Source organism: Myxocyprinus asiaticus, chromosome 2 (assembly GCF_019703515.2).
Source record: "Myxocyprinus asiaticus isolate MX2 ecotype Aquarium Trade chromosome 2, UBuf_Myxa_2, whole genome shotgun sequence".
Classification (NCBI taxonomy): domain Eukaryota; kingdom Metazoa; phylum Chordata; class Actinopteri; order Cypriniformes; family Catostomidae; genus Myxocyprinus; species Myxocyprinus asiaticus.
Window position 1 is genome coordinate 3,645,717 of NC_059345.1, and position 27,768 is coordinate 3,673,484.

Genomic DNA, 27,768 nt, shown 5'->3' on the forward strand with positions numbered 1-27,768 from the left:
AAAACAATTCACAAAACCAAAAACATTACTAACGTTCTTCAAAGCTTATTTTGAATCTTTTTGATCTTCCTTTATGTCTCAAGGAGTTGGGTGCTCTGACATCGCAATCCGTGAGTGCCTTCTTCCATGCAACGGACATTGTGTGACTGTGGCAACGTTTTTGCAAAATACAATTATGTGTGTAATGGGTAAGGATGGACAAGGAGTATGTGGGAACCGGCGGGAACTAGCTGAGCATCCAACGAAATTTTTAATGACATAAATCAACTTAAACACACAGACACACACACACAGCAGCTGCGTGTGTTTCTCTCTCTCTCTCAAACTGGTGCCTCCGGCTCGTCTTTATCCCCCTCCCGGCTGATTAGAACAATTCAGGGCCGGGCGTACATCCTCACGGCCCGGCCACGCCACGCCCTCCTCCTCATCACAGTCCTCCACCGCCCGACTCAGGCTAGGGAAACCTCCGGCATGACGTACTCCCCTCCCTTCCTGGAGGGGAGATGTTTCCCTTCTGGCCGTCCTTCTGCCGGCAGGTCTTCCCCACCTCTCTGGAGCCCTGGGAGAGATGAGGGGAGGGAGAGGGGACAGGGAAAGAGTGAGGGGGAGAGAGATAGAGAGAGAGGAGAGAGAGAGAAAAACTTGCTCACCGGTCCCCGAACACGCCGTTGCCTGGTCCTCAGCCACTTCTCTGACCCCTGGCGGACGGAACGGCTCCTCCCATTTCTGCTAGACGGCAGCAGTTCCTCCGACTCCCAGCGGCCGGCAGCGACCCCTCCGTCCCCTGGCGGACAGCCGCGGCTCCTCGCCTGGCGGACGGCAGCGGCAAGGACTCCATGACAGCCCATCCCTCATCCTTCCTGGATTTTGGCACCAATGTAACGAGTAAGGATGGGCAAGGAGGAGGCGGGAACCGGCTGAGCAGTCAACGAAACTTTTAATGGCATAAATCAACTTTAATCAACTTAAACACACAGACACACACACACAGTGGCCGCATGTGTCTCTCTTTCCTGAACTGGCGCCTCTGGCTCTTCTTTATCCCTCTCCCGGCTGATTAGGACAATTGAGTCATGCGCTATAGTAAAAGTGTTTAGATGTCATAAGATAACATTGTGTGAGGAACCAAGCAAAAAGTAAGTGTTTCTGAACTGATAGTCTGCTGTTTTCCTCATGATTTGAGTGAAAGGGGATAAAACTCGTTGTTTTAGCGCCTCTAGTGTTTATTCCACCAGGAAATTGCCATGTTACATACAACAGGCCACATAAAAATTATTTTGCAAAAATGTAGTTATTGTGACATGACTTTATGACCAGGTTGTGAATGCCACTGAGGGAGAAATATGGCAATCATCGGAGACAGTAAAAAGGTGACTTCAGAATCAGAATTGACTTTATTGTTTTCACATACAAGGAATTTGCCTTGGTGTTTGATGCATACAATAACAATAAACATAGTAAGATAAATAATAAACTGTATTTAAGATACAATATATAGAATATATATATATATATATATATATATATATATATATATATATATATATATATATATATATATATATATATATATATAAAAGTAAACTGACTGGTTTTAATAAAGGAGATGTACAGTTGTGCAAAATATGTGCAGAATACGAACCATAGATTCTGCAAATGTTCACAGTTCACAGAAAAGTTCACAGTTTGAGTATAATAAAAAGTGCAATAGACCAGATAAATGTTCTTTACGTTGACGCAAGACAGATGTGGAAACTATGTTAATGTAACATGTAGTGTCTATGGAGGTGGGTTAAGAGACAGTGTTAGGAGGGTCCTAGGCCTTGTTTATGAGGCCAGCTGTAGAGGGGAAAAACTGTTCCTGTGGCGTGAGGTTTTGGTCTTAATGGACCGTAGCCTCCTGCTGGAGGGGAGTGTCTCAATGAGATTGTGTCCTGGTTGGGAGGGGTCGGTCACAATCTTTTCTGCCTGCCTCAGTGTCTTGGAGGCATACAGGTCCTGGAGAGATGGCAGATTGCAGCCAATCACCTTCTCAGCAGAACGAATGATACGCTGCAGTCTTGGCAGTGGCAGCAGCGTACCAGATGGTGATGGAGGAAGAGAGGATGGACTCAGTGATGGAGGTGTAGAAGTGCACCATCATTGTCTTCGGCAGGTTGAACTTCTTCAGCTGCTGCAGGAAGTACATCCTCTACTGTGCTTTTTTAATTAGAGAGCTGATGTTCAGCTCCCACTTGAGGTCCTGGGAGATGACGGTTCCCAGGAAGCAGAAGGACTCAACAGTGTCAACTGGAGAGTCACACAGGATGATGGGGGTGGGTGGGCCTGGGTTCTTCCTGAAACCTACGACCATCTCCACTGTCTTCACAGCATTGAGCTCCAAGTTGTTCTGACTGCACCAAACTTAACAAACTGACTTAACAAACCAATTGAATTTAACAACATCCTCTCTCACATAATCTCCTCTCTTGATTTCATTCTAGCTAGGTAAAAAGTTACTTTTTACTTTTTTAATACTCAAGTACAATTAAATGTGAATACTTTTTTATTTTCACTCAAGTATGTTTTTTGCTAGATACTTGGACTTTTAATTGAGTAAAATTTTCATTCAGTATCCATACTTTCACTCAAGTATAATTTCAGAATACTTTTTACACCTCTGCTATTAATTAATCGGCATACCTTGTAATTAATTAGATTAAAAAAATTTATCGATTGACAGCCCTAATCTAAATATATATCTAAATGCATAACTTGTGATAAAATTTAGAATTACTATAAAGAAGTTGGCTGCAATGAACACTGCAGCCATCTACTGGCTATTATTGTCATAACATGATTTTTAAGTCTTGAAGTCTAAGATTTTTTTTTCTTTTTTCACCAGATGACAGCAGTCTGCCCCCAATAAATGACACATTCTCATATTGTCTTCATGCTTCAGCTAGGTTTTTACTGAAGTGAAGTTACACAAATTTGCTAATTTGCATATACAAATGAATGGTGAAATCGAGAAATGTATATGTAAATAAGATCTAAAAAAATAAAATCCCAAAACAATTGCATAATTTTTTTGTTTTTACTTCAGGGAAGAAGAAAGGTTATCATTTCTTTAACCCTCCTATGGTATTGAAAAATGGCACCTTCCTTTAGTATTCACAGTCATATTTGACCAGAAGGGTCAGATGTTTAACCCTTTTTTTTTATGATGATAATGATACCATTTTTTAAGCAATAAAATTATGCATTGCTTTTGGGATTTAATGCTATTTTGGTACATTTCTCAATTTTACTATTAATGTGCATATACTGTACACATAAGCATATATTTGAATATATGAGATAATATGAGAATGTAACATGAATTGGAGGCAGATTGCTGCCATCTGGTGAACAAAATATAAATAACATAACTTGAAAACCAAGTCATGCAGTAACAGCCAGTAGATTGCTGTAGCCACCAACTGTGTAGTCTGATGGCTTTTGTAACCTAATTTTATATTTTATCACAAGTTATTTATTTGGATATATATTTAGACATTATCAAAGTATTATTTATCAAAGTTTAGCATTTTAAAATTGATTTGAAGTGTCATTTGTTTTGTAGTTAATGTCTTTATGCTTGCAATCAAACCTGACCATGGTGTTACAAAAAAAAGACACAGAATAAGCATTTTTATACCTATAATTTATTTCAAATGTAATAACTCAAAGTAAATGCATAATAATGTCAAGAAAACGATCATCAAGAAACAGAAATGAACTGCAAAATTCTGAAAATTCAATTAGACATTTTGCAATTTAAAACAATCTATAGTAAAACTTTATTTTGCAAACATGTGTTTGTGTGTGTTCTGCATTGCAAGTGTGTTATTGTCTCACCCCTTAATTTCTGAGTGTGCGTTTAGCATTGTGGCTGATTTTTTTTGACAAATGTAAAAAAAAAAAAAAAAAGCTATGTGTTATAGTGTCACCAATTCCTTTTGTGTGTGTGTGTGTGTGTGTGTGTGTGTGTGTGTGTGTGTGTGTGTGTGTGTGTGTGTGTGTTTTTGTGTGAGTGGGTGTGTAAGTTTTGCACTGAGGATGTTTTAGAGTCTCACCTTGTAATTTCTGTCTGTATTTTTCTGTATTGTGGCTGATTTATTGATTGTATTTAACAAATAAAAAAACATTCCCATTAATTTTCAATTGTCAGTCAATTTTGACTGCGAATACCAAAGATGTCGCTTTTTCTTCTTTTTTTTTTTTACAACCACTTAGACATCGAATCAGACCCAGTTCTTTTTTTTTTCTTGTATGTTCAGATGGCAAATGGAAAAAATGTCACCAAGTCTTGTACTGCTCAGATAAAGAAACAATTTTTATTAAATGAGGAAACTTCATTTTGGTCAAAAATGAATACCATAGGAGGGTTAACAAAACAAAGCTACACCTGTACTGTGTCCAGTCAAAAAATTAACACGAAAAGCAAAGCGTCAATACTTAATAAGAGATTTGAAGTTTTAAGCTCATACAGTCCTTCTGTAGTTTGAGTAGATAGTTCGGAGAGAGATTTTAAGTTTGAAGGTTGTATAGGCCTTAAGTAGTTTGAATACTTGAATTAATATTTTATAGACACTTACCCCAGGTCTGTGAGAGGAGGTTTATCTTGTCCGCGTCTGTAGCATATGTAAAACTCTGGGGCCATCAAGCTCCCATTGTTCAGATTGGCAGAGAGGCCTGTGGGTGTGGTCTCTAGACATGTGTATCCTACTGGAACATCTTCACCTATTGATCGCATCACCACAGTCACATCTGTGATTGGCTGTTTGGCCTGAGCTGCTTTATGACAAGCATCATCAAAAATGACCTCTTGACCCAAAGGGGTGGAGTTACTGCTCAGGCCAGACACTACAAAGTAGTCGGCAACACGTGGACCCCTGTCCTCCATCATCTCCAAACCCTGCTTGAAAGAGGGAAAAGCAGAAAAATGTACTTAGCAAGAAGTAAAACTTGAGATATTATAATAATGATAGTGAGATGTGGTCAGCTTGATATCCTGAAATCGTTTTCAGAATAAATCAGTAGGGTGGTTGAGATTATATTACTTTGCAGAGGAGATCGAATCGCCGAAATACCCAGATGACCTACTATTTCTGGCAAGATTTTGAAGTGCGGATCAACTGGACACTCAACAATCCCATAATCTCTCGGGAGCTAAGGCGACGTCACGTTCAAAACATTGGATTTAAAGGAACTGCGGTAAATCGAGTGGCGGACGCCTCATCTCAACTGTAATAGATATACACCAATCAGCCACAACATTAAAACCACCTGCCTAATATTGTATTGTATTGTATTGGCACCAACAATCATCCATGCGATTATCTAATCAGCCAATTGTGTGGCAGCAGTGCAGTGCATAAAATCATGCAGATACGGGTCAGGAGCTTCAGTTAATGTTCACATCAACCATCAGATTGGGGAAAAAATGTGATCTCAGTGATTTGGACCATGGCATGATTGTTGGTGCCAGACGGGCTGGTTTGAGTATTTCTGTAACTGCTGATCTCCTGGGATTTTCACACACAACAGTCTCTAGAATTTACTCAGAATGGTACCAAAAACAAAAAACATCCAGTGAGCGGCAGTTCTGTGGACGTAAATGCCTTGTTGAAGAGAGAGGTCAATGGAGAATGGCCAGACTGGTTCGAACTGACAAAGTCTACGTTAACTCAGATAACCGCTCTGTACAATTGTAGTGAGAAGAATATCATCTCTGAATGCTATTATGAAATGCAGGTTGGCGCTGTTTTGGTGGCACGAGGGGGACCTACACAATATTAGGCAGGTAGTTTTAATGTTGTGGCTGATCGGTGTATATACCAAGATAATTGTTCCTTGTGGTTGAATGGTGCTTGTTTAACAAAACCAAAGCAGATAGTTTTTGCTGTTGTTGTTATTACGTCATATACTCAGGTCACAAGACGATGACAACGTCCCGGGATGAAGTACGTATGAAATCTATTCATACTACTTGCATGCATACCTAAAAGAACATACTATTTTGCCGGCAGATAAGTGCATCTTTCATCAGAAACAGTATATACTGTGACAGTAAGCGGTTTTGGACGCAGTGCTAATGAAATCTTTTTTTCACAGTGCGGTTCAGGGCTTCTGTACATTCATGATATTTAATCACTGCTAGAGAAAGCAACATTTTTTTTGGACTTTTGACTCATAACCTTATTGCTACTGAGATATAGCCCTTGTGGAAATTTGATACTATTGGGGGCGCGTTGAAGCGGGTTTCACCCAGGGCGCCATACAAGCTAGCAGTATCGTGCCGCCCCCCCACAAGATACCGCCCTGGGCAACTGCCCATGTCGCCCATGCCTAAATCCGCCACTGCAAGCTAGAACTGCCACTGCGACAATGTATTGCTGAAACTGGGCAGGGGGTTTCCAGTTTTCAGCATGCTTTGAATAGGACTGGACTGGGACAGTCAATTTTGAAATTAAGTGTTATTTTAATGTATTTGTATGCAAATTAGTAGCGTTTTTAGTGTTTAAAAATGTAAGTTAGTTTAAAGGAATATTCCGGGTTCAATGCAAGTTGATAACCACAAAAATAATTTTGACTCGTTATTCCTTTTCTTAAAAAAAAAGCAAAAATTGAGGTTCTACGTAGTGACGCACTTACAATGGAAGTGAATGGGGCCAATTTTTAACGTTAAAATACTCACTTTTTCAAAAGTATAGCCACAAGACATAAAGGATATGTGTGTAACATGATTTTAGTGTGATAAAATCACTTACTAACCGAATCTGTGTAAAGTTATATCCAATTTTACAACTTCGTTACCATGACGATGTAATGTCAACAAACCCTAAAATGACTAAAAATGATGATTTAAACAACTTTACAGCTGAAATAATACAGAAGAATTAATATAAGTGCTTTTGTAAATTATAAGCTTCACATTTCTGCCTTTAATCCCTCTAAAAATTGGCCCCATTGACTTCCATTGTAAGTGTCTCACTGTAACCTCGATTTTTACTTTTTTTAAAGAAAAGGAGGAACGAGTCGAAATTAATTTTTGTGGTCATCAACATTACAGCACAAATGTTGTCGATTGAGATTAACTTGTATTGAACCCGGAATATTCCTTAAATTTAATATCAAAGAATCTCATTTTTATTCTGTGGAACCAATGTACACAGTATAATTAAGTTAAAGTTAAGTTTCTCAGTGAAGTAAAAACTGTGTGTGTCTTCACTCCCTAACACAAAGTTTTGTCCTTGATGTCACTACACAGTCAGGCAGGACAAAGTATAGTTTGTAATAAGAACAGATTAATACAAACTCACTGATTATGCAAACATTTGCAAATAATAATGCAAAATCAGCTATGTCATACTTCGATATTAGAGTTATTGTTCAATCTTTGATATCAAAACAACTGTTAATTTAGTCAAGCTTTCTTTGTCATCATTTGTGCATATACCACAACTCAGAGTTCAGCATTATCAATAAACACTGTTCATTTTATAACTACTAAAACATCTCTGGTTAGTGTCTACATCTAAATCTATCAGATTATAAATGATTAACTTACCTAATACTTTAACATAATTTTTTTGCTGCATGCAAGCACTGTTATTTCCTTTAGGACTTACACATATATTTCATTATTCGTATATAATTACATAAGTCATACTAATAAAAAGAGTGATGCTTGCTACTTTTAAAGCTTGTTGATGAGGGTGATATTGTGATATAGGAATATAATGGCTCCAAAAGGAAAGCAAAGACTCAGTTAGATTGATCAGAATGCTAATGGTTGATATGTGACAGTCTTATATGAATTTGAAAGTATTGTAATGGTGTTTCCCATGATAACCACCTGCCTTCTGGTTCTGAAATGCTGAACGAAATGCTGCATTAGAGACGCTTTGCCATTGATGACTCATGACTCTCAATGTGTATAATAAATAAAATAAGACATATGTGTATTGTTTCAAAAAAAGCATACATTTTCTTTTGATTTTGAGAGACCGTGATTTAATATTCCCACCTGTTTAAATGCACTTCACAAATACATAATCTCACGCACACTTCATTATGATCAGAAACCTCATCCAGTCAGGCCTGATGACCGTCAGTATTTTAACTGTTCGTAGAAAACAGCTATCAAAGAGAAGGTCAGGAAAGAAAAAGGAAACTCACATATTCCATAAAGTTGTGAATCCAGATTTGATGCAGTGTTTAGGACTCTATACATAAAAGCAGACAGGAACTCAAATAAGCATTGCCTTTAACAACATAACTGTAATGCTGCTGAGTGCATAAATAGACATCAGCTAAACTTGTCATGGTCAGTCCAGTGTGTGTGTGCGTGTGTGTGTGTGTGTGTGTGTCTGTGTGTGTGTCTGTGTGTGTAACAGGTGTCCCATTATATTTTAAGGACTGACCGACTGTTACCCAGCAGATCTAAATGTCTTGCAGGATATTTTTATGGCCACTTCTGATGCAAAATGTTTGACCCCTTCAATGCATAAATGGGTGGTTCTTGTGCACATTTATATCCCAGGTGTCGACTTTTACTAAAATTTACAGATTGCAACTTTTATTCCCCTTATTGCTATATGAAGGTCACATTAAAACTGTCTTGGAAACTTTTCACTGTGTCTTCCTCATCTATTTTTGCTACTTTTCAAAGTTTTTTTATTTTTAATTATTTATTTTTTATTTTATTTTTTGTCACAGACCCAGACTTTCAATTTTAAAATATGACAAATCACCATTATATATATATATATATATATATATATATATATATATATATATATATATACATTTTTAGACTATGAAAAATCTTATTAACATATGCTATTTAAACATTTATTCTGTGAAAAGGATTTATATAATTTTTTTTTAACTTAAATCACAAATGTCCTTCGGTTTTGGCGTCATTTCCATTCCATCACAGCCAATAAAGTTTTTATTTACTTATACGTTTTTAGAAGTGTACTTGTTTACCAATTAGACAACATAGTGTCGGTAAAGAGCTTGCAATGGGCCTAGTTTACATTTATTTTTTAAAGCTATAATTGTGTAAACAAATTAAGCACTGCATTGAATGAAACACATGGTTAAAACAAAAGAAAAATATAATTATAAAAAATAAATATAAGTATGCCATTTATAATATATAACAATAACAAATATGTATTTTGTAGTAAAAAAATAATGGTCGTAGCTAACCGAATTACGTCACGTATAGTGGGCGGAGTCACATCAGAACGCGGAAGAACTGACCATTCAGTGTAAACGTCTCGCACGTGTTCCGTGTTTACAGCTGTCATTCTTTCAGACGCGATGTAAGTAGCGTTGCTTTTCTTTTAGAATGGGGTCGTTCATACAGGACGTTTCCTTGTGTTCCGTCTGTGCTGGTTTTTAATTGTTGGTCTATTTATGCATGCGTCAAACGGGCGTCTTTGGCCGTCGCGTCACATCTCGCGCCATGAGCGTTGCGTCTTTAAGGAGCAGTTCAAACCGAGCGCGTTTTGCATCCGTCTAATTTGTTTTTTTTTAATTGTTTTCTTATGTAAAGATGGACGTTTAATAGACGCAGTGTCAAGTTAAAAAGAACTTGAACTGTTGAAAACGCGTCTCGAGACACCTGCGTACTATTTTTATATATATATTGCCCGGTCAGAGCTGTTTTTGCGGCACGAGGGGGACCTACACGATATTAGGCAGGTGGTATTAATATTGTGGCTGATCGGTGTATGTATATATACAGTTAAAGTCAGAAGTTTACATACACTTAGAACACTTAAAACTCATTTTTTAACCACTCCACAGATTTCATATTAGCAAACTATGGTTTTGACAAGTCATTTAGGACATCTACTTTGTGCATGACACGAGTAATTTTTCCAACAATTGTTTACAGACCAATGGTTTCACTTTCAATTGACTACACTAAGTTAACTGTGCCTTTAAGCAGCTTGGAAAATTCCAGAAAATGATGTCAAGCCTTTAGACAATTAGCTAATTAGTTTCTGATAGGAGGTGTACTGAATTGGAGGTGTACCTGTGGATGTATTTTAAGGCCTACCTTCAAACTCAGTGCCTTTGCTTGACATCATGGGAAAATCAATAGAAATCAGCCAAGACCTCAGAAAAAAAAAACAAGTCTGGTTCATCCTTGGGAGCAATTTCCAAATGGCTGAAGGTATCACATTCATCTGTACAAACAATAGTACGCAAGTATAAACACCATGGGACCATGCAGCCATCATACCACTCAGGAAGGAGACGCATTCTGTCTCCTAGAGATGAACGTAGTTTGGTGTGAAAAGTGCAAATCAATCCCAGAAAAACAGCAAAGGACCTTGTGAAGATGCTGGAGGAAACAGGTAGACAAGTATCTATATCCACAGTAAAATGAGTCCTATATCGACATAATCTGAAAGGCTGCTCAGCAAGGAAGAAGCTACTGCTCCAAAACCACCATAAAAAATCCAGACTACAGTTTGCAAGTGCACATGGGGACAAAGATCTTACTTTTGGGAGAAATTTCCTTTGGTCTGATGAAACAAAAACTTAACTGTTTGGCCATAATGACCATGGTTATGTTTGGAGGAAAAAGGGTGAGGCTTGCAAGCCGAAGAACACCATCCCAACCGTGAAGCATGGGGGTGGCAGCATCATGTTGTGTGGGTGCTTTGCTGCAGGAGGGACTGGTGCACTTCACAAAGTAGATGGCATCATGAGGAAGGAAAATTATGTGGATATATTGAAGCAACATCTCAAGACATCAGCCAGGAAGTTAAAGCTCGGTCGCAAATGGGTCTTCCAAATGAACAATGACCCCAAGCATACCTCCAAAGTTGTGGCAAAATGGCTTAAGGACAACAAAGTCAAGGTATTGGAGTGGCCATCACAAAGCCCTGACCTCAAGCCAATAGAAAATTTGTGGGCAGAACTGAAAAAGCGAGTGCGAGCAAGGAGGCCTACAACCCTGACTCAGTTACACCAGTTCTGTCTGGAGGAATGGGCCAAAATTCCAGCAACTTATTATGAGAAGCTTGTGGAAGGCTCCCCAAAATGTTTGACCCAAGTTAAACAAATTAAAGGCAATGCTACCAAATACTAAGAAAGTGTATGTAAACTTCTGACCCACTGGGAATATGATGAAAGAAATAAAAGCTGAAATAAATAATTCTCTCTACTGTTATTCTGACATTTCACATTCTTAAAATAAAGTAGTGATCCTAACTGACCTAAGACAGGGAATGTTCTCTTCAATGTCAGAAATTGTGAAAAACTGAGTTTAAATGTATTTGCTAAGATGTATGTAAACTTCTGACTTCAACTGTATATATATATATATATATATATATATAATATTATTAGAAATGATGGCATTTTAAATTGTTAATTTTAACAATGTTGTTTTAGAATATAAAATATAACATATAATACCAAGCTAAAATTATTATAATGATAATTTTGCAACATTCAAATGGAGGCTAAAGAGCAGGCATAGAAGAGAATCTTCTTGTTCAAGAACATTTTCTGAGGTTGTACTGTATTATGACACACATCCCAATTCACCTGTAGTCCCAATGTTGATGCATCCTGATGTAACAGTAGCCAGCTGGTAGGTAGCTGTGCAGTGTGTAAACCTCACTTCCCTGGCCTCAAGAGGTGCACTAGTGACTGATGCTAGAGGCTGTAGCCTTTAGCCTCCACGTTAGCACGCCCGCCTCCCATGCCGGAGACCCCGGTTCGAATTCCGCTTGGAGAGGGTCAAGCAGGACCGTTTACAGTGAGATGGTCTGAAATCATTTACAGAGTTCTGAAAGGCCACGTACATATGGCAACTAAATCCGGTTGTCAGTTCGGATTTTAGTGCTTAATCCTGTTCTGTAAACACACAGTTTGATAAAATACGGGAGTGACAACCACAGTCTGCAACCAAATTAACTCCCGAAAAATTCAGGCATTCTCAAAAATGTATTGTAGTGTGTGTACAGAACCGAACTGAACAACTCGTTAATGTTAATGACATGATCCGTCTTCTCCTGGTGCAATCAGTGGTGCGTAATCTCTTTGCTCAAAAATAGCAAATACAAAACGGGTTAAGCTGGTGGCATTCATGTGCCTTGTTCACAGGCGTGAGACACTGCACCGTTGCTATGCTTATCACTTGTCATTCATTGCAATTGCGGAAGTCAGACCTGTGTTCGGTACACGTACATGGAATGAAAAAATATGGGATTCACTCCCGCATTTAAATGCGGTTGTCACACCCGACACTTTGTAATGTGTACATGGCTTTCTTGCAAAGTGTTCCCAGACGACTGACAGGTAAGATATAGTGAGATCTCGTGATATGCGCGTTCCGTGAGACAGCTCGCGCCGTGCGCATGAGCACTAATAAACCTTCAAACACAGCGATTTGAACACGCACATTGACGGATTTTCTGTCCTCTGTTCTTCAAAGTATAATCAAGTGTGCTTCTTCAAACGCTCGTCTTTGCATAAAATGGCATTTCTTGTCATATGTCACTCTGAGATGTTTACATGTCACCTGCCACAGTGGGGGATGGATGAGTAAAAATACCCGCAACTGCGCATGTTTCACCCGCATTTGCCGGGTGGCGAGTGCTAATGTCCTACCCTGGTACCATGTTATTCTTTAAAGTATCTTGGAAAATCATGAAATCTGATTACAATGAAAACCCTAATAAGTTGGCTTTACTCAACTAATTGAGTAAACTCATTCCCTCAGTTGAATTGAGTAATGGCGTCTCCAAAACTTGTGTAATTAAGTTAACTTGGTGATCATATAAAATTAACTATTTAAGTTAAGGTGACAAGATGCAAGTAGACTTAACTCAGATTTGCTGTATAAATGTTGTTGTTTCTACTTAATAATTTTAATTGAATGGACTCAAATTTAGGTCATACAATAACAGCTCAAATAAAGAAGATTGTAACTGATTCGTAAAATCGTTAATTACATTTATTTCTCCTCAGAAATGAATAGACACCTGTTCTTCAGTTGCACATGCACAAGAAGTGTTTACAGGGTCCAACTTGACAAAAGGAGACACAGATCACACTGTAAACCCTAATAAGTTAGCAGAACTCAAAAAAATTGAGGCAGTCAGTTTCATCAAATTTTTTAAGTTAATAAACTCCCAAGTTTCAGTTAATAAAATGTTCAGATTTTGATTTTGTACTACACATGCATGTTAATTGCTCTTAACTTCAAATATTGAGCAGGCTAAATCATGCATTTTAATGGCACTTAATTTTAAATTTAACTCTGGCTGAATTTAAAATGTCCATGTAAGCTCAACTTAAATACTTCAAGTAGAGGAAACCTAACTAGCTAGAACTAGAACAAGAACAATCTATGGATTTTTAAGAAAAATAAGTTAAAGGAACATGGATATTTGAGTTATGAGCCCAAAACTTGACATTTCAAGTAATATTTATTGAAGACAACTTGATTTTTTTCAGTAATGACAACTTTAGGGTTTACAGTGAATGGTAGAATGGAGTCCTGTCGAAATGGTTCATCATCTTATGAGAAAACTACTCACACGATCAATTGATTATTTAATATTTATGTTTGTTTATCTTTTAACTGTGGCAGGGAAGTGCCTGTTTTTCCTCAGATTGGCATGAAGCCTGAGGTGCGAGAACATCTTCGCCACATTTACACCAATGATGAGGTTTGCAGTTTCATTTAATAACGTGTTTATTGAGTTCAACGATAAAGCGAATAGTTTGTTTATGTGGCTGTATGGAAAATGACATGGGCAAGGTTTACAATATGCCATTTAAAGTGTGGCGATAAGTTCCTCATAGTCTTCTCATGTGGGTTTTAGGTGGTGTGTGAGGTTGGTAAGGATGAAGCAGAACGGGTGTTTGAAGTTCTGCTGTCCTGTCTCTCTCATCCACCCTTGTTCACCTGTGTGAGGGCCAGCACACACCTGCACACACTACAGGACATTCAGCACAGACTCCAACAACATGTTACTCAGGTGTGTGTGTGTGTGAACAAAACACATCCAAGTGTTGACTTACACATGAACTTTTTAGTGTTATTATCTTATATAGACAAAAAATATCTGTATCATGGCTTTTTATTAAATAACCTTAATTTGAAGACTTTTTGAAAAACATTTATAGCATTTTCTACAAAAAATTATTTAATGACCATAAAAATGTTAAGTGATGTAATGTTTAAATGTAACCATCAATTAAAATGTATAAAAAAAACTTTCCTTGCACCTTGATTACACATGAATTTACAAAACGTAATCATTAATCATTTTCAAGGTAAAAAACATTATTTACAAATATCATGGATTTTTAAAGGAATATATTTGTAAAGAAAAGGAGGAACGAGTCTAAATTGATTTTTTGTGGTAATCAATATTATGCCACAAATCCTGTTGATTGAGCTTAACTTGTATTGAACCCGGAATATTCCTTTAAGACATGAAAATGGTTTCTCTTGTCTTTTCATCAAAATGAATAAAACATAAAAATGTCTATCTGAAAGGGGTCATTGATATAATTTGTACAGTATATACTGTATATATAACAGTTTACACAACACTATTTTTTGACATAGTTTAAAAACATTCACAAAACTGCTGATATTAAATGAACATTTGCTTTACAGAAAATCTTTGTTTTTGTTTTTTTACAGAAAATTTGCATTATTCATTCTCAATGCTGTCTGTAGATTTTGAACCACAAGGGGAAACTGCAATTTCTGTTAATCAGACAAGCATGCAGTGTTATTGGCCAGTTCATCAGCCTGGCCGATATATCGATGTGTGACTAGAATATACTGTTAAATACATTCTATATTGACTTAAAGGACTTTGGTTTAGCTGTGTCCTCATCATCTCGTTTCTTTGTGTCAGATCAGTGCTCATGAAGGCAGTGGATTTCCTGTAGCCATTCACACACATCCACAACTCCCAGATGTTCTGCTGCTACCAGTCCATGGCCCGAGGTATCCATCCATCCGTCCATATATCTGTCTGTCCATCCGTCAATCTGTCCGTCCATCCACCCGTCCGTCTATCCATCCATTTGTCTGTCCACCCGTCCGTCCATCCACCCATCCATCCACCCGTCCCTCCACCCATCCATCCACCCGTCCATCCACCTGTCCGTCCAACCATCCATCTGTCCATCCACCCATCCATTTGTCCATCCGCCTGTCCATCCATCTGTCCATCCGTCCGCCCGTCAATCCATCCATCCGCCCGTCAATCCATCCATCCATCCATCCATCCTCCCGCCAATCCATCGATCCATCCATCCATCCGCCCGTCAATCCATCCGTCCATCCATCCGCCCATCAATCCATCTGTCCGTCCATCCACCCGTCCGTCCACCTGTCCCTCCACCCGGCCATCCACCCATCCATCCATCTATCCATCCATCCCTCCGCCTGTCCGTCCATCCGCCCGCCCATCCAACTATCCATCCGTCCATCCGCCCGCCCGTCCGTCCATCCATCTGTCCACCCGTCTGTTCATCCATCCATCCATCTATCCATCCATCCATCCGTCTATCTACCCACCCGTCCATCCATCCATCTATCCATCCATCTGTCCACCCATCCGTCCGTCCATCCATCCATCCATCCATCTGCCCATCCATCCACCCGTCCGTGTATCCATCTGGAGTGTCTGAACATTTGTGTGTGTCATTGTGAACTTTGTCCTGCAGGTGTGTGGATTTGTTGGGTTCTGAGGTGATTGTTGGTGCTCAGTGTGGTAATGCTGTCCTCAGAGGAGCTCATGTCTTCAGCCCGGGTGTCCTGAGCACACCGAAGTGTGAGTAACACACACATGTCACTTTTCTCAATACATTGGATGTCAGGGTTCTTAACTGGAGGGTTGAAGCATTAAAAAAAGGGTCTCAGGTCTGTTCTGATCGGGTCACGGACAGCAGGGAAAAACAATGCTGAATGCAATTTATAACATTTAATCTTTAAAGTGTGTTTTTTTTACCCTGTTGTTTCTGTCTGTGTGTGTGCATTTGTCAGTTCTGAAGTCTGGTGACATGGTGTCTGTGTGGTCGGACGTTGAGGGGAAATGCACACGAGGAGCCAAAGAGTTTCATTGCAAGAAGGTGTTTGTGGGTAATGGGGTTTCTCAGGTGGATCGCTCAGAGATCTTCTGCTCAGATGGACCAGTCAAGTGAGTCCAGTTCTCCATGCAAAGCTTTGTTTTGACCCTGTTGAAGTCAGTTCATATTAACACATATGGATCTCTGTGTCTCTCACTCAGGGGTCTTGCGATTAGAATGACGGAGCCACTTTATCAAAGTCTTTCCTTTGACGGAGTTCTTACGGATGAGCTGTTCCTCCAGGTACCTTTCATGTTTATGGGTTAATGTTGTGACGCTCAATTTTTTTCTGGATCTATTACGTCTTTCACAAATACCTAAAAAAAAAATGCACCTCTACTGTTTTCAGTTACTGAGTTAAAAGACATTTTGATATTTTTTTCTGTGGCTGTTATCATCCAAATGTCATGTGGTGTAACCGTCCAAAAACAGTAAAAAAATAAATAAAAATAAAATAAATCAAAGCCTCATTAAAAGCTTAAATTCTTAAATAAGTGTGCCCATGAGCAGTGCAAAATAATCTATGATTATATTTTATTATAATTATTTATGTAAAAAATAAGCAGTGAAACCATTTAAAAAAATAAAATAAAAAATCTTAATATTTGAATAAGTCAGGTTGTGTAACCAACATGCAGGTAGACTTTCTGTTGTCATGTGACAAAAAATAAATAAAACATAAAACAGTGAGGACCCCTTTAGGCCCTAATGACTATGCGTGAAATTTTTAAAACATCATATTTATTTTTTTTCACATTTATATAAAAAGGCACATTTTGTTCAGGTCATATGGAGTAACTTCTTGATATACGTGACTCAAAAATTAATGATATTTGTAAAAAAAAAAAAATTTCCTTGAAAAATATATTTGAAAACTTTTTTTAAATTAAGGTTTAAGTTGTTTATTCATGGTGCAATGAAGCACTTTAACCTCGTGCAACCCCGCGCACACGTGTGGATGTTGTATTTTGGCTTCGCTATATGCAATGCATAATTTAAATTAATTTAAACCGACTGATCTCATTTCAGGAGACTGTATGCGGTCAGTAAAGGGTTAAACTTTCATGTGACAAAACAATATGGTGCTGACCACAGCGGAGTTTGGCTTTAAGCACACTTACACACCACTTGAGCAGAAATGACTCAGAAAGTGAAGCTAGTTTTTAAAAAAGTTCTAGCAGCATTTGAGCACAGATGACATTTGCTTTGATACTTTGCATCTAAGGCAAAAACATTCAGACATTAAATAGTTTTTATAGCCACTGTATATGCAGTTAGTTACCCATAGCAGAAATACACACAGGAATCAAGGTATGTTTCTGTTTGTAAAGGAATATATTTGCGTTTGTGCGTTTGTTGATACAGAATCTGCCGTCAGTGGTTGTGGGTCATGTTTTAGGAGCTCATCCTGGTGAACGGGTCCTGGACATGTGTGCAGCTCCTGGAGGAAAGACGACACACATCGCTGCTCTTATGAAGAACCAGGTGACTGTTTTAAATGTACCTTAGCAATCCAGGAGGGTCTAAGCATACTGCACTTGTTACAATGTTGACGATTCTTCTTTTAACTATTATTTTACAAGCCTTGAAAAAAGGTTGACCTTATTTATAACTATAATAAAACTACACGTCTTGTAAAATTCTTTCCTGTGTCCCTGCAGGGAACTGTAGTGGCGTTGGAAAAGATCCGATCCAAAATGGAAAAGATAATTCAGAATGCAAAGTCTCTGAAGTTAGATTGTATTCAAGCATACTGCTGTAACAGTGTACATGCTGTGACCTCTGACCCTGCTCAGGTAAACAGTGCAGGTAAGTCTCAAAACTCACCCTGAAAGCAATTTGACAAACCTAATAATTAAATCAAATTGTGTTGAGGATGTGACATGTAAAAGTTATTTCTATAATTTTTCACTTTGTTCATATATAGCTTATAGCTGACTTATATAGCTTATTTTGTCTATAGTTAAATAATTGTGCTTATGTGTATATTTGTTGACGGTCCCCCTTACCCTGAGGAGAGTTTTGACCGGATATTGTTAGACGCTCCCTGCAGTGGTCTGGGTCAAAGGCCAAACATGACATACAGCTGGAGTCTGAAAGAAGTGTGTTCATATCAACCTCTACAGAGAAAACTCTTCACTACGGTAATACAACACAATGACAGTCAACGTTTGTTTCGTTCAGTCAGTGAACAGAAGGTGGAGCTGTTCACCCATTTGTTTGTAATGTTGTAGGCTGTGCGTTTGTTAAAGAAGGGAGGTGTGTTGGTGTACAGCACCTGCACTGTGACACTGGCAGAGAATGAAGAGCAGGTCTCCTGGGCTCTCAAGACTTTCCCCTGTTTAACACTCCAACCACAGGTAAACATACAACAACAAGAATATACAGAGTGTGAACTAGCTTAAAGACACATTTAGAGGCTTACTACCAAACTTAGTACTGACTGATGGGATGCCAAAATGTTTGCACATTTGCTTTGTTTTGACTGTTATTTTAATCATTATTTTTATGTGAAATATGAAATATCTGAAATCAATCATACCACAATGCAACAAATTGGTTCAAATAATGGTGTGGCTGTCTCAGGGACAGGCTACACAGACAAAAAAAAGTAATTAAGAAATGTTTGTAGACTTTGTGGTCAGAATTTCCATTTGTCATAATGCCATAAGTACAGATCATTTCATGAACATCATGCATTTTTAAAGATTTAAATTTTCATAGATTTTAAAGAAATGACCAACATATATAATAACTATTTTTGTGGGTGTTGCTTCAATTTCAGACAGTTTTAGCACTGTGGATTTCTAGAAAGTAGTGCAAAACATTTGCCACACTCTGAATAGTTTATTTAACCCGCCTATGATATTTGGTCATTTTTGACCGGAAACACTTTTGCTGATTTACTAAAAATTGTTTCCTTTACCTGAGCAGTATAAGACTTCGTGACTTTTCCTCCACTTGCCAACTGAACATAAAAACAAAATTGGGCATAGTGGTCGTAAAAAAAATAAAAAAAATAAAAATAAAACAAAAGCGAAACCTTTTGTCATTGCGGTCAAAATTGACCGACCATTGAAAATGAATGGGAAAGATCATAACACAGAGCAATTTTATATTTGATATGTCAAATACGATCAATAAATCAGCCACAATGCAGAAAAACACACACAGAAATTAAAGGGTTAGACTATGAAACATCCAGAGTGCAAAACATACACAGACACTCACAAACACACACACACACACACACACACACACACACACGAATGAACTGGTGAGACTATAACACAGAGCATTTTTTTATTTTTTTTATTTGTCAAATTAAACCAATAAATCAGCCACAATGTAGAAAAAACACACACAGAAATAAAAGGGTGGGACTATAAAAAATCCAGAGTGCAAAACTTACACACTCACTCACTAATTCTGAGTGACCCCAATGTATGAAAGTATACCTTTTCCACTGTGGGAAAGTTTATGCTTAGATGCATGTGCCTCACCTTTCAGGCAAAACACTGCTTCTTTCTGTTATGGAAACAAAGACATTTTCCCACAGCTCTAAGTTATAAATGTGGGCTTGTCGAGCCTTGCTCTCAGTTCATTCTGTAGCGGCACCATGGTGAAACGCTTCGTTCAGGAGACCCTGCTGCCATCTACTGGCTATTATTGTCACGACGTGATTTTCAAGTTATGCTGTTTATATTTTGTTCACCACATGACAGCATTTTGCCATCAATATATGTCACATTCTCATATTTTCTTCATGTTTCAACTTAAAGAAGTGTAGTATTTTACTGTACTAACGTTTCATAAATTAGCTTATTTGCATATACAAATTAAATGTAAAATTTAGTAATGTACATGTAAATAAGATCAAAATAGCATAAAATCCCTAACAAAGTGCATAATTTTATTGTTATTACTTCTGGGAATAACAAATGGTATAATTATTGTCGTCATCATCATCATAAAAAAATACATAAAAAAAAGAGTTACACCTTTGCTCTTTCCGGTCAAAAATGACCGGGAGGACCAAAGGTAGGGCTAATTTATGAATCCCATAGAAGGGTTCATTTGTGTACTAACAATGTCAAACAGTGTATGTATATGCAACACAGGAGATGTTTAATTTCTGTGCTGGAAATAAAATTGTATGTACCTTAAAGGTGCAGTATGTAAGACTCAGAAACCCTTGTTATTAATGACACCTGTGGCCATTAAGTGAACTGCTGCCAGCTACCTGTTGCTCATGCTCGTGCACACACTCCACGAGCGAGCATTGGCCAAAACAATGACGTAATGTACAAAGAGACTGAACATGATTCACCGGCATCATGCTGACAGATGAGGTAGCATAATTAAAACTACACAGTTATGATTGTTTTACTACAAACTTTAAGACTAAACTAAAACTACTTATCAGCTAACATAGCATAATGATACACACATACAGCTACATACTACCGAACTATACCAGACAGTTTACTGTTGCACTGCACTGTTATGTTGCACTATTGTATGTTTTGTATGTCATATGTTGTAGTACGATCAAGAAACCAGCGTATTTGCATACATTTATCTTGTATACCTGACTTTTAGTATAAAGAGAAGATCGTTGAAATTATTTGAAAGTTACGAAGCAAGTTGGCTTGCAATTCGTTAGCGTTAGCAGGCAAGATCAAGTTAGCTAAAATTACACAGATCAGTCCATATGGCACTATATTTCACATGCTTTGCAGTTATGTAAGCTTACCTGTCCAATGAGAAGAACGCCAATTCAGGGTCGGTTTTGATCCCCAAAACCGAACGTAGGTCCCTCCAGGAATCAAATGCCCTGCTGATGTTCACTCTTGTTTTCGCTCAACCACGATCACATTCCCGCTTAGCCAGATGGGATTCAGTAGAAGGCTCCCGGGAGCGTGCATAAACATCACATCCTTTGGATCCTTTGGAAGCGACCCGCTCCCTTCTCATGAAAATCAGTCTACAGGCTTTAACAGGCAAACTAGGAAGTCCGGGAAGGGCTAATTTTTTAAGTTGCGTTAAAAGCCATTCACACATTGGCAAAAAAAGGGCGAATATTACATGTAAAATTGAATATATTGCACCTTTAAATAAACACAATTAATTAATATTAAAAAAAAGTTTGTTTTTTTTTGCATAATTTGGCAATTGGAAATTACGCCCCTTGAAAGTATTCTGCAAACAAGTGATATTTACCTTGAATTTTCTTTGTTTTCTTCAAATATCACTTGTCTCATATTTCATCTCAAACGTGCTCTTCACTGACATGTTTGTTGACTTGGTTAAGAAGTACACTAACTTTTGAAAAAAACTTTATTAGGGGCAAAATTGTGTGTTTGGTGTGGTGGAAATAATTTCACAACTTCGGGACAATCGTAATTTTTGAAAAATGTATAGAAATCATTTTTACACAATCAATATTTTATGTTTTTTTTATTTGACTCTTTTCCTATATTATCATAGTTTTACATATGTGATAATTAGTATATTTATAATGGATTTTCATAGTTTAATATTAAAAGTCTGCGTCTGGGACAAGGATAAAAGAGTAAAGTCTACACATAAAAGGCATTTGAAAAGTACTAAATATAATTCAGTTTCCAATTCAGTTTTAAAGTTGAGGTATGTATCTTTTTCAGTGTTAAAAACTTTCTTCTATCCCATCTTAATATGCAAAGACAACTATTAGTAAGCCATTCGTAGGTTAATTTTCTTAAACTGTAAACACTGTGTCTCTGTGGCACTATAAAAAACCAGCCCAACAACATTACTCAACCAATAGCGTGAGTTGGGGGCGGGACTATCTGACTGTTTGAACAACTGCAGGCGAGAGGCGTATTTGGACAGCTGTTTTGAAAACATTGTTCAATTTTGCAATACTGTTCGGTGGCGCTAGTGTCGCAGAAATGACATGCTTCAGTTTTAATGAAACCTCCATATAACAAAAAGATTAAATCTGTTTGTTTTAAGAAAAATCAACCTCTGGGACATAAAAAGTGCCTGAAGTTGGAAAACAAAGAAACACCCATATGCTGTAGAAAGAGTATGTAACCTTTCCAACACAACGAATGTGAAAACGAAATGTTTTATTTGATTAATTTTAATGCGGCAAGATTGAACAGCCCATTGGCCTTTATTTGTTATAGTATTATGATTAGATTTAGTTCTGTATTTAGTGCTCAGACACAAGAAACGTTTTAACCACTCTGGATGTAGTTATAATTATCTCCTAGTTCCACGTTATTTATAGACTTTCATACATTTTTAAATGTGTGGTGAGACTTTCATGATCCATCCATCACACCAGTGCTCTGTTTGCATTCAAAGAGCAGTGAATCTGAATGATTAAATCTTTCATTTTCACCCTCTTCAGGTTCCCCATTTAGGATCGGAGGGCCTGCCCGGTGCCGGTCTGTCACATGACCAGCGGCGGCTGTTGCAGAGGTTTCGTCCAGAATTAGTATGGGGACGAGCTAGTCACTCAAATTCCCCTGAGACACTCGACCAGCTCGCCAACAACGACACCATCGGCTTCTTCATCGCCAAGTTCATCAAACGATAATAAAAGCGCACACGCCTTAGTTACAGTCTTCTCAAACAAATGTGTGTACTGCATGTGTGTGTGTGGAGGAAATAAATATAGCTGGAGACAGAAAGTGACGCTGGTGCCTTATGCATGCCGTCCTCCGTTGCCATGACAACAGTGACGACAGCTGCCATAGAGAGCATAAATTTGCATGCTTGATTGGCTTGAGTGCAGGAAGTGCACACAAGCGCAGAATACAACAGTATTTACGGTCAACGGCCTCATACACACAGAAGGAAGCGTTTTAACTTGCGATGTTTTGTATGTGCATTAAACTTTGACACTGTAAATTAGACCAATTATCAATTTTAACACGCTCAAAAGAATAAAGGTAGATAATATACTGGGAGCCTCAGGAATTATTCTTTTCCCACATGCAATAGATGAATTACTGTGATGTGATATGGTTTATGATGATTTGCACAGCATAGACGGTGATTCGACAAATTGTTAAAATTAAAATTCTGTTTGTTCAGAACTCTGGTGAGGTTTGATTGTTATATGAACGCAGCATGGACCAAAGACGTCTAAACGGACCAATAACAGGAAGTAATTTGCCTAATACTGACCTCAAGCATACCTGGTTCTTCTCATCAAAGGAACTATGTTGCCCATTACAGTTCGGTACAGGCGTCGGAACTGCCGTCAGCCGTCCTTGCAGCATATCTTCGTTTGTGTGTGCAACGGAGGAATTCCTGCCGCTGTTTTGACTCCTTTACGCATTGTTTTGGATGTTCGGCAAGTTCCGTCGCAAAATATATGTCAGAAAAGCTGTCCAATCAGGTTGTGACCTTATCCTGATGCCTTTTTGTTTTGTATCTTTCGGTTCGGTGTTAAAAATGCCAGTGTGAACGCTAAGCGAACCAGGACTAAATGTATCATTTTCTTTTTTGGTCCGGACCAAGAGAACCGAACTACAAGTATGAACACACCATATAAATCAAGCATCTAGATACAGTACTCGGGCGAACAAAATAATATCTTGCATTTTATTTGATCGACTCTGCAGCTTTTGCATACAGCGCATAAAATTGAGGTTCGCGATTTTTGAGGGAACATTACCTCGACCCTTAAAACACGTCCATGGCCATGCGCTAAGGTGCTCAAGACTTTGCGATTGCAAAATAGACATAAGACTGACATGAGATTGACATGTTCTTTGTTGCAACACTGTTAATAGGTGTCATCTGTGGATTTTTCAAACGCTTAAAAAAAAAAAAAAAAAAAAACGTATTGCACGCGTGCGAATGGGTTAAAATTTCTATTTCACATGTTGACTACCAAGTTCACATGTCTTTTGGAGGCCCCTGGCAATGTGGAGTCCCTAGACAATTGCCTAGTCTACCTATAGCTAGCGCCGGCCATGGTTCGATGTGTTACAGATTTAATGTGTCTAGTGTAGATTTTTAGTTGAAAAAGCACTCTTAAATGTAGTGCTGTTTATGTTCTGCTGCAAATTAAAGGGCCGGTTGATGGCACCTGGGACATTCTGAATTTTGAAGACTTGACCTTAATCAAAATTTTTCTAAATGATTCAGTTAAGGGTTTGTGTTTGGTAGTTCGGGGAACAGACACAGTCTCTATATGATATCTAGGTGATACAGTCTCTATGTGTTGTAGTTTGTGTGACCTGTGTGTCGTCTCAAGGCAGCTAGCAGACGTTTGGATTAACCAGTGTGTCTGCTTCGTGACCTGGGCCCCAGTTAGTCAAATACTATCACTACTAAGACTATGAGCCAAATTACTAGAGAGGAGAGCGGCACCTTCCCTGGAGGGATGGAGTCCGTCTCTCTTTAGCAGGTCAGGTCTACCCCAAAAACTCTTCCAATTGTGTTATAAATCCTATGCTATTCTCCGGACACCACTCAGACATCCAGCTGTTCATTGACACTAATCTACAATAAACCTCATCACCACGATGAGCAGGGAGGGGGCCAGAGCATATTACAGTGTCTGACATCATTTTTGCATGTTCACACACCTCTTTACTATTATCTTTAGTGATCTCCGACTGGCGAAGCGGGACATTGTTAGTGCCGACATGGATAGAATATCTAAGTTTAGTATTAGCCAGCACATGTAAATTTGATCTGATGTCAGACACCTGAGCCCCCGAAATGCATTTAACAATAGTGGCTGGAGTCTCTATTTCCACGTTCCTTACAATAGAATCACCTATTACTAAGGCTCTTTCAACATGATTCTCAGCAGATGCATCACTGAGTGGGGAGAATCAATTGGAAACCCTAACAGGAATGGGAGAGTGGTGTCGCTTTGCTGAGCGAGTATGCCGCCGAAATGTCACCCAAATGCCCTGCTGCGGGGGCTCTACAGCCAGAACCAAAGTGTGTGTGTTGCTCGCTGTACTACCCGCATCCGAAACAGTATCTACCAGCTTCTCTTTCTCTCTGACCTCCACTAGCTTTCGGATGCGTGTCTCAAACTCATTAATCTTCTCCGTCAGCCTGACTAATTCCTTACATTTATCACATGTAAATCCCTCACTGCTGATGGAAGAAGCTACCATAAACATGTGGCATGCAGTGCAGGAAGAAATAACATGAGCGGATGCCATGACTTACCGCATTTGTTTGTTGTTGTTGTTATTATGGTTGTTCTTGAGTTGCGAGGGTTTGAGATCGATGTGGTTCCTGATCAGCAGATGATTGAGATTGATGCAATAATCCGTGTAAAACACAGAGGAGAAAACGAATGCACGCAGTCGAGATGCGAGATGTAGACAAGCGAAGAAAAAAAAGAGAAACGTGCGCGGTAAAATACACACAGTTGAAACAGTAGAAAAGTGGAAAAAAAAACAAAGAATGTGGTAATTTGGCAAAGGATAAAATGATGAACGTATAAGAATAAGCAATGCTTAGCAGGCTAGCAAGCTACAAACACAGACTTGTGTAGCATGCCAGCAGCAACAGTGGCGTTGCAGTGCCGCTGAATGGTAGCGCAGTGGTGTCCCCCATGCTAACCTGTTTGATCGATCCAATGAAAATAACCTATTCAAAAGTGTGATTCACTCATATCGCTAGTTCTGATTCTGAACAGCAGACAGAATTATGGGAGAAAGGAACATTTCTGAAACTTTCAGGGAAAATGTTTCTCAGGTCTGTATATGGTCATCTCATCATTTTTTAACAGGGTGCTAAGTACTAAAGGGAGAAACAGAGCTTTCTGAAACTTCAAATCAGTTAAACCAATTGCTTCACAAAATGATTCACTGTTTTGAAGCGCACAAAATGCAGCAAAGGCGAGTCAATATTATGTACTGTAGCTACAATAATGCAAAGGTTTGGAAATTACTACCTGCCATATATTTTTCATGTATGGAACAATCTACAATATCCTTAAAAAAACACAGATCTGGATCTTTTCAGAATATACAGTATGTAGACTTTCCAGTCCTTTTTATATTTATAGTGTTTTAAATATAAAACATTCTCACTCCATGATCGATCGGATCACTGCTACACTACAGCTGAGAAATAGAGTTAAACTAACAGCTTCAGCATTACTTTCGATCACAGCTGAGAGTCGTGACACACAGAGTAATCAAACACACTCAGGGTGCCTACCTGATACAAGTTTACAGGTTGTGAGGAGACGTAAACTTTCAACATGGCAGAAAAGAGTGCGGTTTCTGTCAAGGTGTCAAAAGAAGAGTTCCCCAAGAAATATACAAGAATGAAACTGGCATCTCCCATGTTTTCTCTCCGACAACATAGCACTTGAATGTGAGTGAAATACTCGTAGGATTATTGTGATAGAACGTAAAGGCATCATCACTGCACAATTGCTTGGAGTGGATTACTACAACACTACAGCTGAGGAATATAGTTAAAATAACAGCTTCAGCATTACTGTTCATCACTGCTTGGGAGTCATGACAGACGCAGGTGATCACACACGCTCCGTCTCTCTCTATTGCTCCCACTCACTCACAAACACACTTTGTTTTGTACTTGTTAGAAACTACCAAACCATCATTACGTTTTCAAATTAGCAACTTGGGGACATCTTTTGTACTAGCAACAACAAAACCTGATTTGTGTCGAAAAAATGTAATTCCACACACAAGTGCATTTTTTTGGGACAGTCCTTAGTTTTTCCTGTTATTTATTTACTTGTTCATTGAACTGTTGTTTAAAAGCAATATCACACTTGCAATTGTGCTATTTTGTCCATTTATCAGCACTCTTGCTTGTGAGTTAGTGCTTTATTAAATAATGTCTGTTTTTGTACTAAACCAATACTTTGGTGTTTTTTCCCATAACTTACACAGTTTGTGCAATAAACATTTGTAAATAAAGACGTTACAGTGAAATGCTCAGTTAGTGTGGGACTTGAGTTCAAGTACATAAATAAATACGTGTCAAGTTCATTGACCATTAGGTTATGCAGCATCCGTGGTGAAATCTCATGATCAAGTTTGTATCAGAATAAGAAAGCTCAGGTGGTTTTATTGATGATGTTCCAAGTTCGAGATTCACCAAATAAATCTCTTTATATATATATATATATATATATATATATCTGTCTTTCTCATATGTATCTTTCTAATGAACACAACAGCTTTTTGGGATTGTATGCTTTGGGAACTTAACTCAAAGTGATCATCAGAAAATTAAAAATCACAGGTTTCCAGTCAGCAAATCATGTTTGAATCAGTTTGATTTTATTAACCTAGTTTTTGTTAAACTGACTCGAGATCACGTACAACCATGCATTTGAGACTGATTCAGGTTTCATTGTGGGATCAAGCACCCCTAGTGTCAAACCTATGGAGCTAGAACAATGACTGAAGTATTTAAATCTGAAATGGTTCATTAGACCTGTGACATTCAACAAAATTGAAGATGTTCCTGGCATATTTTATAAATTTGTATGTTTAACCCTCCTATGGTATTCAGTCATTTTATGACCGAAATAAATGTTCCTCATTTAATAAAAATGGTTTCCTTAATCTGAGCAGTACAAGACTTGGT

General features: G+C 38.2%; 2 protein-coding genes across 6 annotated transcripts in view; one reads left to right on the forward strand and one right to left on the reverse strand.

Annotated features, from left to right (window-relative positions):
* The window catches only part of LOC127450197 (C-myc promoter-binding protein-like), a 54,445-nt gene extending 46,139 nt beyond the window's left edge, over window positions 1-8,306 (reverse strand). The window contains exons 1-2 of the mRNA XM_051714072.1: window positions 8,206-8,306; window positions 4,620-4,939 (exon numbers count right to left, since the gene is read on the reverse strand). Of these exons, the coding sequence (XP_051570032.1) occupies window positions 4,620-4,939; window positions 8,206-8,214 (329 nt within the window). The 5' untranslated portion in view covers window positions 8,215-8,306. The remainder of the gene's footprint in view (window positions 1-4,619; window positions 4,940-8,205) is intronic.
* Window positions 8,307-9,278: 972 nt separating this feature from the next.
* Window positions 9,279-27,768, forward strand: part of nsun6 (NOP2/Sun RNA methyltransferase 6) — a 41,101-nt gene continuing 22,611 nt past the window's right edge. Inside the window, exons 1-12 of one of the 5 annotated variants that reach the window (XM_051714208.1) lie at window positions 9,279-9,359; window positions 13,658-13,736; window positions 13,893-14,048; window positions 14,943-15,034; window positions 15,760-15,866; window positions 16,079-16,232; window positions 16,323-16,404; window positions 17,527-17,646; window positions 17,823-17,969; window positions 18,156-18,305; window positions 18,396-18,521; window positions 22,562-27,692. In XM_051714208.1, coding sequence (XP_051570168.1) covers window positions 9,358-9,359; window positions 13,658-13,736; window positions 13,893-14,048; window positions 14,943-15,034; window positions 15,760-15,866; window positions 16,079-16,232; window positions 16,323-16,404; window positions 17,527-17,646; window positions 17,823-17,969; window positions 18,156-18,305; window positions 18,396-18,521; window positions 22,562-22,750 — 1,404 coding nt within the window. In that variant the 5' untranslated portion in view covers window positions 9,279-9,357 and the 3' untranslated portion in view covers window positions 22,751-27,692. Of the gene's footprint in view, window positions 9,360-12,163; window positions 12,361-13,657; window positions 13,737-13,892; window positions 14,049-14,942; window positions 15,035-15,759; window positions 15,867-16,078; window positions 16,233-16,322; window positions 16,405-17,526; window positions 17,647-17,822; window positions 17,970-18,155; window positions 18,306-18,395; window positions 18,522-22,561; window positions 27,693-27,768 lie in introns of those variants that run through there. The other 4 variants (XM_051714217.1, XM_051714226.1, XM_051714235.1 and 1 more) reach the window with 4 other exon arrangements.